Raw genomic sequence first — 15,925 nt, forward strand, 5'->3', positions numbered from 1 at the left:
GTTTATTTTTTAGTTCACACAACTGTTTTCCATTGAAAACAAGTTTTAACACTAAACTTTTACATGATTATATTAGAATAAAAACCCTTATGTAATAGATTCAACGAAACAAACTCTTTTAAAATAATTTTAAAATGGTGATACTCATCTATCTTTTTAACAATATAAAACAAGATAAACAAAAAAACTAAACACACTAAGTAGATTCAACGAAACAAACCCTTTTAAAATAACTTTAAAATGGTGATACTCATCTATCTCTTTAGCAATATAAAACAAGATAAACAAAAAAACTAAACACACCAAGTAGGTGAAACTTAAATGTAATAACCGACTTTACAACTTCAACACCAAGTAAATTAAGCGTTTAATCTTTGTATATCACTATCAAGTTTCAAACACATGCTCTTTTACTTGGATGTTTCCACTTTTGCCACTCAAGTGTATTATATTATTCGTATGTTCAATAATATATGTCTATTAGATTTGTATTGCAAGGGGTTCAAAAACACATGGGTTAACTTGTGGGCATTTGTTGAATGGAGTTGGATTCAAAAATACGAATACGAATCTTCTCCAATCCAAGTCAATATAATTTTAACATTTTCTTTGTTGTAAATTCAATATCCATTAGCAAGAGTTTGAGTGGAATAGAAGTTTTGTTTTTGTTAGAATTTGACATTGTTTGATGTTATAAAGACATACGTAGTCATTTAATGAGTGTAAGATATTTAGAAAACAACTCAACCATTAAACATGTCAAATACATTCAATAAACTAATCGTTCATTTTTCTCATGCTTAATAATTTATTAATCAGTGACCAAACCCTTATATTTAATGAAGATTTGTGTCAAATTTATGACTAATATATGTTTTATTAATAATGGTCCATGCATATATTTTCTCCCTATAGTTCAAATGTCTCTTTTGACACATACCCATATTACATAATCTCCCTTGTACTTAGTTTAAATGATTTAATTTAAATATCTTGATATTGTCAAACTCAACTAATGTTAAACGTTAGCAAGACATTGGACAAAAACTACTCAACCCCCATCAATATAATAATAATAATAAAGTAATATTATATATATAAACAAATTTTAATAATTTATCTATATAATTTGATATTAACATATAATTAAGTGATTTTAAAATAAGATAAAAAATAAACACTTATATCCAGTGACAAACCTAAAAATATAATATAGAGAAGTTAAAATTAAATAAAAGTAAAAGTATAGTGGGTAATTAAAAAATAATAAAATCTAAAAAAGGTCTCTATAAAAATTTATAGATTATTTTGATATTTTAAATATTTAAACAATATTAAATACTTATTTTTATACGAAATAGTGGTAATTTATATTTTTTAAACCCAAGGGGGGTCAATTGAACCCCTTCAATTCTGTTCTGATTACATTATTCAATCACATATAATTACCTTAGTTTGTATGGATAAGTTAATAAAATTTGTTTGTAGCTTTATTCGCATAATTTTATTCATAATAATAATGTTGTTACTATTTATAACACCATCACTTTGGAGGCTCCTAATCAAGAAATTCAACATTATATTTATATACTAACATGAAATAAGCTTATCATTTCTACAAACTATTTAAATATTGATAACCCAAAATACTATACTCTAAATATAATAATTAGTTATTTTTGTGCTTGTGTCACCACTTAGTCAACATTTATACAAACAATACGTCACCAAACCTTTGATTGTTTGTTAAATTAAGGGGGATTATTTGGGACAATAAGTCACACCATGTGAACAAGAAGGATGATAGAATATTAAGCAATAACACCTATGACCCATCTCTTTCAGTGACAACACAAGCAATTGTTGTTGTTTGTGACTGCTTAATGGGCCCAATGTGGGCCGAACGGCCCTTTTCCAAGGGTCCGACAGGGGGAACAAAGGGGATTTGTCTCACGTGTGGATGGGGTCAACGTCAACATTCGAATGGGCCACACGTGTAATTGTTTGATGTCGGGTTCACGTGTGAGGGCCACACTGGATTGTGCCCCCTCAACCACCAAAGTTGGGCCGTTCTCTTCTCGCAACAATTCACGTGAGATTTGGCCCAATTATTTGTCGTTTGGTTTGGTCATTTTTTAGTGTGACTATTAATTTGCTTGGCTTAGGTCATGTAACGCATTTTTTTATTTATATATGTTCCCCAAATTGAGGGTCCTCATGTTTCATTTGTTTTTTTTTTTTAATCCCACTTTTGACTTGCTTAATTATGATTAACTACAAGTAATCAAAATGGGATTTCAAAACTTCACACCTTTTTTTTTTTGGTTGAACAAAGGAAGTTTGTCCAACTTCGTTAAACAAGTAAACTTTCTGAGATACAGTGATTAGATCAACACTCACTATATAAATAAGTTATAATTTTATTTTATTGTGATTTATCCCTATTTAGGCCCAAACTAATTGATATAAAATCTTTCACATGAGGGAGAGAGTTCATGTTATTCGAAATCTGATATTTCATAAAAATACTTTTTCACTTTACGGATCAAACTAATCGCTAGAATAAAAAATTTCTCACCTTATAAGAGCAAGTGAGTACAAATCAATTTTCGGTCAAATATTGCAATCTAATTTTTGGTTTTTCCTTGGTAAAATCAATTATCAAACACTAATCCAAGCTACCACCAAATAGTTGACAAGTCTCTTTCTTTTCTCTCTCTAATATTATTAACTTTCATTTTCTATCAAACGTATGGTAATTGTTATGGCATGGTTCATTATTGTTACAACTTTCACTGTCTATCAATTTTTTTTTAATTTTATTATAATTATATGCATCAATAATGTTTATCATAATTGGTTACTATCATAGTCAATGTTGGATTATTTGTCTCTAAAGGCTTAACTTTTTTCTCCCTCTATTGCTTGATCCCTAAAGTTTTTTTTTTTTTCCATCTTTTTATTAATCATATTTCTTTTTTTAATTTATTATTCATTTTTTATTTTAAATTATAACATCACTATTTTAACCTAATGATTTTGTTAGTTAGTCAAACTCCTTATAAAATAATGAAAGTAACATTAAAAAAATGATAAAACTTTAAATAACGATTAACTATACGAATGACATGAAGTGAGTAACATCATCATTTACACATAAGTCTATAACACAAAGCAGACAAAAGACCTTCTATTTAGATAGTGGAAAGCAAAACTATTGCTAGTTACAACTGTCCCCTACAATCTCTTCCATGTGTCTTTTTCATTTCTTATCATTAGGGTTGGAAACAAGCTGAGCCAAGCTTGAACAAGATCTGACTCTTTTTCAACTTGTTTTGGACTAGGCTCGGCTCGACTTCGACTTAGGCTTGTCGAGTTTGCTCAATCATATGTTTGTGTTTGTTATCTTGGACTCTTATTTGGGTTCGTTTGAGTTAAGCTCGTTTTGAGCTCGAATAAATTCGCTTTAAATCTAACCTTATATTTAAGTAGGGTTGGGAAAGACATCGTTTGCAAAGGATTCAAGTGAGTCGTGCTTTGTTTGTGAGCCCAACATGGCTTTAGCTCAGGTTCAGATTCAGATTCGTTTTTGGTCTTACTTTTCAGCTCGTACTCGAATTTATGTTTGTTGTCTCAGGTTCGTTTGAATTAAGCTCATTTCAAATTCGAATAAACTCACTTTGAATCTAACCCTACTTATCATCGTAAAATAAGAGTTAATTTTTATCAAATCAAGAACATATAATCATCTACTTTTCTTAACAGGTGGATTTGTTTATATTCAATATACAAAAGTTATAACATTCATATATGTAATTACACTTGTAACTCCACTTTTCGACTTATTATAAATTAAAGATTTTACAGACACTTAGAGAGAATATTTTTAACATTTATACTATAACACTGTCAACTTATAATAAAAATAAAAACTAATAACATAGCTGTAATGTAAGCTTTCGGGTAGTTGATTAAATTGCCTTAAAAACCTTATTATATTCAAATATATTATCGTTTTCAATTACTTGTATCAAATTATACTCATAATTCAATATACTTCTTGTTGATACAATTTTTAATATCAGTATATTTTTTATTTTCATCAATATACATTTCACTTCTCACTAAAATTACTTTTTATTATTCTTGAAATTAAATTTATAAAAATAAAAATTGATTGAATTAAATGAATTAGGTTTGGTTGATTTCTAGTAACAAAAGCACTTTCACTTGGCCGTCTTTTTTTTCTAACAAAAAAGTTGCCAAACAGAGCACTGTAAAATAGACAGTCCCACGTGGATCTCTGTGCTCTTATTGGCTCAACTCAAGAGGGACCCACATATATAAAAGTGATGGAAACTTTGTTGAACAAGTACGTATGGTCAACGCTTCTGAGTGCCACTTGGCGTAAGACTGGGGGACGGTCCCCCTCCCCGTGGAGAAGCCCCCATCCGGGCATCCGAATGTAATTTTACCCGGATCCTACCCTTGTGGGGAACCCTAATTTTTGCATGGGGGGATGTTAGTGTTAGATACGTGGATTTGTCTCTTTCTCCTACAAATACTCCTCGCCGATTTTTTCCAAAATTAGTACTTATTTTGGATTTTTAATCTCTAATTACTTCACAATAATTATCCTTATGTATAAATTAGTTAACTTGGGGTCCATTAGAACCGTATAAAAATTGATATAAAACCAACTAAAAAAGGAAAAAACTAGAGAAATTGGTAACATCTATTTTAAAGCATTTTATTTTTCCATATAGCAATTAAATTTATTTTCTAAATAATAAAAAAAAAAAAACTAGTTTAGATTTCATGATTTTATACTTTGTTGAAGTTAAAAAGAAAGGTCATAAGGTGTTGGTGGCTTGGGTCGATTGAACCAAATTGACCCACCATGGCTCAATTTGCTTAGCTTTAAATATTGCAAGTAAAATTTTGATGTTAAAAATTGATTTATAATTTAAAAATTAATTATTACCAATAAAATTTCTCAACATTTTAGTTGCTATGTATTTGCCACTTAATATTGATCTAAATAAAAAATTAATCATCATTCCATCAACCCATTTCATGTCCAAGCAGTAGCCTTCAAAAGGAGTAGCCATTTTTATATGGATAAAACTATATGCATCAAATTTTGAATTCAATTGCGTACCCAGATCTAATTGATTAATTTTAAATCAAAAAAAAAAAAATTCATTCACATAATAATACATCATTTAAATACCCAATTAAGTAATAAAAAAGGGTACACAAAATATTATTATTTTTTATATTATGAAGATACAAATATTGCATGAAAAAATTGATGCGTAAAGCAATGTTTTTCATAAACATGATGAATAAATATAAGTATGACAAATTAAAGTGGATAGTGAGATAAGAATGAATATAATAGAAAATGAAATGGTTGGGGAAATGGAATCCACCTTGATGTTAAGAGTTAATAATAATCATTCAAACTACTTCAATTTTTTTTTTTTAGGTCAACTGGTTTATCATTTCTTATGGTACAAGCTAAAATTTGAATTTAGATTTTGAGAAAACCATAAATGATGAGTACCCATCATTTTCTCACCACTAAATTTTTTTAATTGTTTTTGCTTTTTAATTCAATCCAACTTTTTTTAAGTGAATGAAGTGAAAATTAAACTTTAATTTCTTGTAATGGTACTTTACCATGGTGTTCCAAAACAAAGTAGTTCAACTTCTTTTTAACTCAAAAAGATGGTTTTTTTTTTCTTGCTTACTCTAATTAACACTTGATGTAAGTAAAAAGCAGAAATGAATATGTAAAGTAAAGGTAAGAATCTGAAATGCAATGGAGAAAGCACCCAAGTAAGATGTATGAGTTTCAATATTAAACTGTACAATGATTATGTGTTCTTGGATTAAAAAAATTGAATCAAATACAAAGCTGAGAAAAAAAACAGCAAACAACTGATGGAAGTAGAGAAAACTGTTAAGAAACTGAAGCACTACAGAAAAACAAAAAAAAAAAGAGGCCTTATCTCCATCCCCATCTGTTGTTTTATCAAAATTATAAAAATGAATAAAGCTGAAAAACGTCTCTGGAAATTGTTTCTCTTTTTCTGCGATTGTGTCTGGAGAGTGGCTTAATTGTTTGATTAACCCCCTAAAAAACTGTACTTTTCTGAAAAAACAAAAGTGTTTTTGTTTGTTTTTAGAGACAAGGGCATAGAAAGGGAACATTTTCTGATTCTTCTTCTCTCCTGCCACTCCACAACAAAATTGTTCCGGCCTTTCAACAGTTTTTGTCTTCTGGGTTCTTGATTTTTGTAAGAATTCTCGCCAATTTTTATGGCTGAAACAGAGATTGGGTCCAACTGACACATTCACACACACCTACAACAATAATAACAATGTCTGTTTTGCTTTTGCATATATGCGTTACAAATCCAACACCATTTTCGTCATCTTCACTCTACACATTAACAATAGTAAATCAACCATCTTTCTTTATGCCTTCTGCTCTATGTGTAACCTGCTTTCATCTGTTGCAAGAACAGCCAACCATGCATTTCTTATAAGGCAAATCAAAGGGCATGGTTTTATTAAATAATTAATCTGGTTTTCTATTAAGTTTGGTTGCCCAAGTGAGATCCATGAGAGACAAATGTTGGTTACTTTAGACTTTTTTGAGGGTTAAAGGAGTTGAAAGTTAATTTGATTTTATATTTAGGGTGGGTTTAACTTATACAGATGAAAAAGTTGGTATGCTTTTTGGTGAAAATAATAGAAAAAGATAAAGATAGGAGTTCACAAGTCGGTGGCTTTTTTTTTTGCCGTTTTGGTTAATAGGTCATGAAACTGATATAAGTGGGCAGGATTCCTGGCTGGAATTAAGATCAAATTCCCATGAAATGTGATGATTATGGCAGTTGAGACTAATGAAAGAGGTAATTAATTAGAAATGGAAATTTAAAAGCTTTCCTTGAAACAGGAACTGTTTTTGTACAAGACTAATTCAGAGGTAGTCCCTATGCATCATTAACAACAGTTAAAAAAGGGAAAAAACATAAAGACATGGGGTTAACCTAAAAAGGATGATTAACATTTTCCTAAGATAATCACAAAAACAGTTCTTGTGAACCTCCATGAAAAGCTACTAAAAGACTCAAAGAGTAGCCTTTCCATTAATTTCTTCAATTCTTGTAGTTGCCTTGTTGTTGTTGTTCCATTGCTTGTGACCAGGAACCCACTTGGGACATTTGGGACTGAAGTAGCTTGAGATAACTTTTGAGTTCAAAAGCTCAACAATGGGTGCAAATTTCACACACCTGGGGGTCTTGTACTGGTTTATTGATGCGCCTAGGCTAATGGCATAGTCCATAAGCTTATCAAAAGTCCCTGTCTCTACAATCTTTATCTCAAGAGGTCCAATTGACTTATCTGACACACGGCCCTGCCGGTAAACACTGTTGAGTGACTCTTCCATTGTTAAGCAACAATCCTCAAAGACTGAGGGAGGAATTGGGGTTGTCCCATTGAGGGTAAGTTCCCAGTATAACACATAATGACCAGGGATTGTTGTGGTGTCTGCGTAGCTTGTGTACTCAGCAAGAGTTGCATCAAATGGCATCAAGTGGTTCACTGCATTCTTGATTGCATTTTGCAGCTCAACCTCGTCAGTTTTATCTGAATCAATGCTCAGCACCACATTTTTCCTGCATATGAAGTTGAATTGTGGTGCCTTGTTCTTAAATCCGGCCACTCTCAGCACATCACCAACTCTATAGCGATAAAGTCCTGAAAAAATGAAGTTATACAATTGAGTATGAGCATGTAACAATAAAGTGCAAAAATATTTGAGAGTAGATCATGAAATAATTTTAAGTTACCCGCATAAGTGGTGACTACAAGCTCATATTCTTGGCCAAGCTTTACATCAGCAAGATCCACCAAGTCTTGTTGCTCCTTCTCATTGAGCGATTTGGGCATGGAAATAGAGTTAGTGACACCATTGTTTCTATGAACAGGCAAGAACTCAAAATAGGCCATGGTTGGGATAAGGGTATAGGAAACTTCACTTGGTTTACAAAGAGGGTTAATGTTGACACCAAAATAGCACTCGGAGGAGGCATACATGGTGCAAACAAGAGGGAGACTATTGCTATAGTAATCAAGAGTTGGGATATACTGTGACATGGTCCCAGTCACAATTACATCCACATACTTAGTGTTGGGCCATAACCTTGTTATGATCCCTTGCCAGGAAACCTTACTACACTCATTTTCAATAAAATCAGCAAGTTTTGGGTCTGGTTTAAGGATCTTCATGACTGCTTCACGGACAGATGGGTCAATGATCTGGCGGTCAATGGTGCCAGTTCTAATGTCATTAACCAAAAGAGGCCAATGTTTTTCAAGAAATCTGATTGCCCTAATAAACCCAGAGGCAAAAACAGCACCAACTCTAAGGACTTCTTTGTTCTGGCAAAGACCACAAAGCATTTGAGAGTACATACTTTGGTAAGAATCTGGGCACAAAATGGTTTCATTTGGGCTAGTGTAGTTTGTATAAGGGTCAAAAGGCCTGTTTTTGAAATGAGAGCTTTTGTAGTAGCTTGTTAAAACTGGGCGAGCCACAAGGCCACCAGGAGTCTTGGCCTCAGATTTTATAAACAGAAAATACATTCCCTTGCCTTTGTCCAAACCAGGAACAAACTGGCTCATTACAGGCATCAATAAGCTGTAAAGTAGTGACCTCCTATCTAGCTCTTCTTCAATTGTTGGCATCAACTTTCTCTCTCCTCCTGATGTCCCAGAGCTAGAAAAAACATTAAAAAAGAAACCCATAAACAAAACTCCCAAAAGAAGAAAATTTTGAAGTTAAAGATGAATAAACTTTGAGCTTTACCTTGTCAAAAACTCAGAAATGGGCTTAGAACAGAGAATTGGAGAGGTATCTCCATTGGCAATACGACTGATATCATTTTGGATATCTTCATAAGTGATGACAGGCATGAGTTTCTTGAAAGTGTCTCTATCGGTATGACCATTAAGGCCATGCCTTTGCAAATAATCAACGTGAGCATTGCGAGAGAGGATCTCTCCAAGAACCTTCTTCTGAACCTCATCAGCGTTTGCTGTAACATTTTCAATGAACTCAAGACTCTTGTTGTTCTTCTCTATAAGATTGTAATCTGAGTTCTTCGGTGCCTCAGGCATGGTGAGTTTAGAATAAATAAGGGACTCTTTGGAGAAGAACACTAGAGAAATGTGTGTGGTTTCAACACTTGAGAAAGAGGATTTGATTGATTGATTGTTTTGGTTTGGTTTTGGTGTGGGGATAAAAGAAAGCGAATTGGGCTACTATATATAGAGGGAAAATTGAAGAGCGCTATTTTATTTCATTTAGGGGGCATTTTCGTATTTCCACATTTGATTTTCCTTTTAGAACACCTCTTCAGCATGAAAACATCATGCACTTATTCTCAAATATCCTTTTTTTTTTTTCATTTTACATTTTACAAATAAATCTCTTTTTAATTGATTTCTTAAAAAGTAAAGTCCATTAAAAATGTGTTTTTTTTTTTAAAAAGAAAGTTTTATTTAAGTTAGGCTGTTTTTTTTAAATTAAATTGATTTATCAAACAAATAAAAAATTAATTCTAAAGATAGATTTTTTAATTATTGTATTAATTAAATTAAAATTAATTTTTAATATATCATCAATAAATTTGGAACCTATAATCTTTTATTTAGACATTTCACTCTATTATTATTCTAATTACCTTAAAAAAATTTTAAAAAAATGTGACCGGCTATGTCCGGTAAAAGTGTGACTGTAAAGACCGGCAGTCTACGATTCACCCGCAGTAATTTAACAAGTTGCAAGGGCGCATGTACTGCGGGTGTTTAGCAAAAAACGGCGTTAAGTTTGACAATTTATCGCGGTATATCAGTCAATATATCATGAAAGTGTACGGTAAATTATTGGAGACAAGGGGAGAGGATTTCTTGTTGAAATATCCAAGTGGGATCAGCCAGCTGGCTGCCAAACTTTATAGGTTGACACGTGTACTAATGGGAGTTTAGTGCCTTCACGTAGTTATTTTCGTATAGATTCGTAAACTCGTCCCATTCCTCGCCAAAAAACTCGGCCGTATGAAGAGCACCCTTCGCCATTAATCACCATCACCACCAATTTTAATATATATTTTTTTTAAAAAATGTATTAGGGTTTGAGCATAAAATATTTATGCTTTTAATTTATTTCAAATTCATTAATATTTTGGTAAATATATGTACATTTTAGGTATATATATAAATATAATATAAATAAAGAAAATCAATGTTAAAAAAGAGGAAACAAAAAATTGAATGGAGTGATGGTCTTTGGTAGATGTGTGAACCAAGGAAGATTGAAGAGTTGAATAAAGAGGACATGGTTAACCTAACAATGGCTGCAGAGGGAAGAAAAAATAGACCCATAACTAAAATTGCACTAACGTTTGTTGGGAAAATTTTCTTTCGTATAAAGAAGGAATTATTTGGAAAAAGAAATTCATGCAAGTTATATGAATGAGGAATGATAATAATACCAATATATAAATTGTATTAAAAACTACTACTCAAAGTAGTGGGGTTTCAATGAGGAGCTGACATCAAAGACTTTCTTCAAAACTTGTGTCTGCGGGATTTTAAGGAGTAATGCAAAGTATGGTTGTTGAATTTGTTAAACTTATACATCATGTATATATTGCTTTCACACTGAGAACTTTAGCTGAATCAACAGTGAAGTTTTTATTCATGGATGTGGCCATGTCTTTCTTTTTGTGCTCTCTTTTTCTTGTCACCAGTTAGGGTTTATATCATTGACATTCATCTCCTTGAGCTTTTGTGTTGAAAATAGATGGATAGGGACTTCCCAGAAATATGGTCTAATTAGATTAGGGTGAAAGGATTTCATTGAGTGATTTAATTTCTAACTTGAAAAACGTTCAATTCCCTATTAAAAACCCTAGTAAATTTACTGATTTTATGCTAATAAATAACAAAATCTTTATGAAAAGTGGGAACATCTATGTTGCTTTTCCAAGAAATCACTTTGAAAATAATGTTGCAGCATGTGTAAAATAAAAAGACTCAAGAACATGCACCAAGAACCCAATTTGTACTTGCATTTGGTACCTAACATATCTTCAATCTTGTTTTGTTCATTAAGGTCAAAAGCCAATTTCTATGCAATACACGCAATGCCCAAAATGTCAAAACGCATGCATAGTCATGTCGTATATTACTTAATTTCTTTTAATGTATTAAAATTGTTAATGGGAACTAATTTCAAATGGATAATTTCCTTGTCAGAAGTTAATGGAGCAATGCCATTTATCATATGAATCTACTTAGAACAAAAGCAATTTCAAACATCTTGAATCATATATAGCCTACTTTCGGTGATTTTTTGGTTGACGTGGATCGACTGACTTAATTTATTTTAGGTTTCAAGCGTTTTCCAAAAGTGTTTTTGACTTACTATTCAAATGTGCAAGCTTTTCTTGCCATATCGCTATCCTTCCAAAGAAAATTACATTACCCTCCCTTATCTTTCCTTCCCTTTCACTTCATTCAACCCACAATTCAAGAGAAGCTGTTGGGTAAAGTCATCTCAACGTTGCATTATTGTTAGGGTTTGATCTGAATGAAGTTGACTTAATCATCAAAGTCAACTAGGTCTAGCTGATTCGATTCAAATTTGTTTATGTTGAATTTGAATTGAATTTAAATTGAAAGAGTCAATTCATTTTTTAAATTGAACAAACTCTAGTTAAAAAATATTCAATCAATTTAGCTCAAATTTATAATTTAAATCCGTAATTTAAATTCATAATTTGAGTTTGATTTGAATCATAACTCAAATTTGTGATTCAAATTTACGGCTTATGTTTACAATTTATCTACAAATCGATATTTTTTTATTATTATTATATAGAATGACATCATATTGTCAATAAATTATAAACTTAAATAATAAATTTAAATTAAATTCAAACTAAATTAAGTTAAAACATTTTTACTTGAATTGAAAATGAGATATCTTTAATTTTGCTTAACAAACTTAATTAAATTTGAATTGAATTAGGTATAAATCAACCAAAAACGTATTCAAGCTTAATTTAATTTGTAACCACCCTTGTTAATCACCACGACATCACATTGCCCTCAACCAGGTATGTCTCCACTTTCGCCACGTGTACACGCCCCGCCCTTGTCGCCACTTGTCTCCGCGTTCTTACAGACCCCACTGAAAGAAAACGCTCATGTGTCTCTCCTTAGTTCTTACCCACCAGCCTCTTGACTCGGTCAAATACATCGTACCGCGTATTATTATCCGACGGCTAGGAAGCCTACGACTCCCTTTTTTAAATTTTTTTAAACCAAATAAGTGGGACCTACTTGCTTGGTGGGGATTAGGGATTGAGAGCGGGCGGGTGCACCAAGGCAGGTAGGACCGCACCCAAGTGGGCGCATGGTGCTTGGAGTAGTGAATTTTTTTGGGGAAGGAATGTTATGTTAATGGAGACAGGCATAGTAGTGCAAATCTTTGACCGTTGACTTTTAATTCTTAATATTTATATTTAAGTTTTAACATCTCGAGAAATATGGAAAATGTGAAAAAAAAAAATTATTAATCTTGTATTTAGTCTCCAATTATCCCAGGTTGGATTAAAAAAATGAGTTAATAAGATCAAGATAAAGACTTAGCTTGACAAGAAAATATTAATCCAGGGTGCAAAGAGCCAAAATTGAGAATTTTCTATGTTTTCCAGCAATTTCGGTGCCTCGAGGAATTGCATTTGTATTTGTAGTAGACAGACACTTTACAAAACCCTAATTCTATTTCAATCTAGTGGCATACTAAAAGATATAATATAAGATGGTTAAAATTGAACAAAAATAAAATTATAGAAGTCCATTAAAAAAAGAAAAGAAATCAAAGAAAAGTTATTGTAAAATTTGGAGTGTTATTTTGATATTTTTAATATATTAAATTAATAATTTTTCAAATATAAAATGGATAACTACAAGAGTCTCCTAACTCATTGCCCCTCCTTGGATCCGCTACTACCTCAATCCATTATAAAAATATGCAAAATATAACTGGCAAGGATTAAAGTCACTACCCATAATAACATTTAACTTGATATTATTAAATAATTAATTAATCATACTTTTGAATTAGATTATTAAATTATATGTTAAAGGCAGGTCAATGTACCTGTATAAGGTGGCCTTAAGAAGATTTTAAAATGTTATAGAGTTGTTAATATAAGAGCAAAATGATGAATGTAGGGTCAATAAGAACCCTTTCATGCATACAATTATCAACGTAAGCCATAATATTACACAAACACAGGCACGTGAAATATATGTATTATAAATTTCTAATTTAATTTATGCATATATATAAAAATAAATAAAAGTTATTTGAGAATTTTGAGTTCACATTGGTGTTTAATTTGGATCCTGATAATTTCAGAGAGATAATCTAAGATCTTCTTCCACGAGCGGCTCATACTTTATGCCCTAGCTCCAGCCCACAACATCTTAATTATATTTATACTTAATTAAATCCTCCCAATACATGATTACCACTGTAAATCCTTATATAATGTGGTCCCAAATCTGTTTATTATTTGTTTTTTCATTTGGTTATATATATATATGTATATCATGGGAGATAATGCCATTGAAGAAAATTTTATATGAAGGTACTGTCAGTCTGCATCGTTGAGGTAGGATCCTGCATGTCTTAATGTGAACATTTGGATGAGTTAATTAATTATAATTAAGCATGATTTTAATATAAAGAACGTGGGCATAACTCCATGTTAATTGCCTGGAAATCACATGCAAAACTGTTGATTAATTATAGTACTCTAGGTTAAAGGTGAAGTTGCCTTTATTAAGTTTGACACTTCAAAAGGGCTTTGGAGGTTGTGTTAATAGTTTAAGTTGTTCAATTTTTCTCATCTTTTCATATAGTTAAAATGATATTGCCCACAAAAACATTAAAAATAAAAAGTTGATCTTCCAATTCATGTAATGATGAACTCAACTCAATTAGAAGTAGTGAAAGGAGGAGGAATTTTATGGTGCATTAGATGTACCATATGATGTTCATCAAAATTCAACATTACATCAGAATGTTGACGTGCAATTTTCCAAACTCGAATTTCTCGGTGAAGAAGAACAAGAAGAAGACCCTCTTAGCTTTTTATCAAATTGGCAGTATCGTCAATCAGCCTTAGTGCCCTGTGCTGATGAATTATTGGCATGGAGGGAGAGTCAAGAGTGGGCTTTTTATCAGGTGAAAAGGAGGGAAAGGCACACATTCAAGTAACAAAATGATGAATGGATTGAAACATGTGGTGAAAGTAGAAAGAAATGTGTCAAATTTTCATGGAGTGTAAGATGTTTCATGGCAAAATCCTTATAATCTTTATGTCCAATTCTATCTATTACATCTATCAATAATCTCATATATTTCATATCATGATCGAGCCTAAAACCACTAAAAATAGGGTATTTATCTTTTACAAAAAGTTGAAAAAAAACTTATATTCATATTAATAATTCCATCTATAAATATTTGATAATTTCAAGGAAGTAACAATTAAAAATAATATTAGGATATATTTTAAATAGTTCTTTTAATATTTTTTTCATCGTTTAAGTTTGAAAATTTTATTTTCTCATTTATTTGTTAAAGTTTAAAATAAAATTTATTTTTTAATAAAATTAATAAAATACAAAAAGATCTTTATTTTAGTAAAACTAAATAATTATAAAATGTTTCTAATTGTCATGATTCTTGCATCGTCACCAACCATCCCAAAATTAAACTACAACCCGATTGAGCAAGCTTTGCATCTGTACAAATTAGTCTCATCTCCACTTGGAATGTGGAGATTGACCTGATGAAATCTGAAAAGCAAAAAAAATTGATTCATAATAAATCGTCATTATCTCCATGTAAAATTAATTCAGCAACGATATTTGATGACGCAATGAGTTTGTCGTGGCCTCATTGCTCTGTGCCAAATCCCTCCAAATTTGATTCTCATCATGCAAGAATTTCACTCATTCTTGAAGAACCCCAATTGAGCATTCTTTGAATCTCTTCATCTTTTCTCTTAATTTCTTCATAATTGCTTCTTGAATGGAAAATAGTATATTCTCAATTGCCCATTTCTCTGTTCTTCAAGCTTCAATCTCAATTTCTCCACCTGAAGTTCATTAGAAAAAATTCAGAACAATGGTCTCTTCAATACGAAAAAATGAAGTGGAATGATAGATAAAACTTGACTTACATAATGAGCAATGTGGAGGTCAATTTCTTGTTGTTATTGCTAAAATTGAAAGGCAATATATTCATCAAGAAATGATTAGAAAGAAAATGGTGTTATTGATGATGAAGCCTTAAAAATATTGTATGCGCAACCCCTCCAACCCACACGTCACATCTCACGCCTGGAAGCTATCTCTTCCAAATCCTTTGGCTTTTCCCTGGGTGTCATCTGGCGGCTAAGAAATGAGAAAGAACAAGAAAAAAATTGGGGCGAAAAAATATAAAGTAATATAAAAATATAATATAATTGTATTATTTGTGGTATAAGTGATATTAACCCTATTATTATTAAATTGTTGTTTCAATGTGTATAGGGTGAGAAATAATTATTCGACCTTAGAGAATTTTATAAATATGATAAAAGTATAAATTTAATACTTTTTCTTATAAATTTTAATACTTCACTAGATTTGTTAACCTCTTTTCTTTTTAAGACTCATTTAGATACTCACTCTCTTGCTTCTAACATGCCTTTCATGAAATTGTACAAGAAAGGTTCATCTTGCCGACACATAAATGGCCAACATGGATAGCATTATG

The 15,925-nt window shown here is 31.4% G+C and overlaps 1 protein-coding gene across 1 annotated transcript; it reads right to left on the reverse strand.

Moving 5' to 3' along the window:
• Window positions 1–6,930: 6,930 nt before the first annotated feature.
• On the reverse strand, window positions 6,931–9,313 carry LOC123208434 (indole-3-acetic acid-amido synthetase GH3.6). The gene is made up of 3 exons (XM_044625964.1): window positions 8,888–9,313; window positions 7,869–8,797; window positions 6,931–7,776 (listed from the first exon to the last, which is right to left on the reverse strand). The coding sequence occupies exons 1-3, from the start codon at window positions 9,196–9,198 to the stop codon at window positions 7,145–7,147; spliced, it is 1,872 nt and encodes a 623-aa protein (XP_044481899.1). The 5' UTR covers window positions 9,199–9,313; the 3' UTR covers window positions 6,931–7,144.
• Window positions 9,314–15,925: the final 6,612 nt, after the last annotated feature.

This window comes from Mangifera indica, chromosome 1 (assembly GCF_011075055.1).
Source record: "Mangifera indica cultivar Alphonso chromosome 1, CATAS_Mindica_2.1, whole genome shotgun sequence".
Lineage (NCBI taxonomy): Eukaryota > Viridiplantae > Streptophyta > Magnoliopsida > Sapindales > Anacardiaceae > Mangifera > Mangifera indica.

Coding starts and splice junctions, on each gene's coding strand:
- LOC123208434 (XM_044625964.1), bottom strand. CDS start 9,198: ATGCCTGAGGCACCGAAGAACTCAGATTACAATCTTATAGAGAAGAAC. Junction 8,798..8,887: donor ATTTCTGAGTTTTTGACAAG/GTAAAGCTCAAA, acceptor TGTTTTTTCTAG/CTCTGGGACATCAGGAGGAG. Junction 7,777..7,868: donor TGTAGTCACCACTTATGCGG/GTAACTTAAAAT, acceptor TCATTTTTTCAG/GACTTTATCGCTATAGAGTT.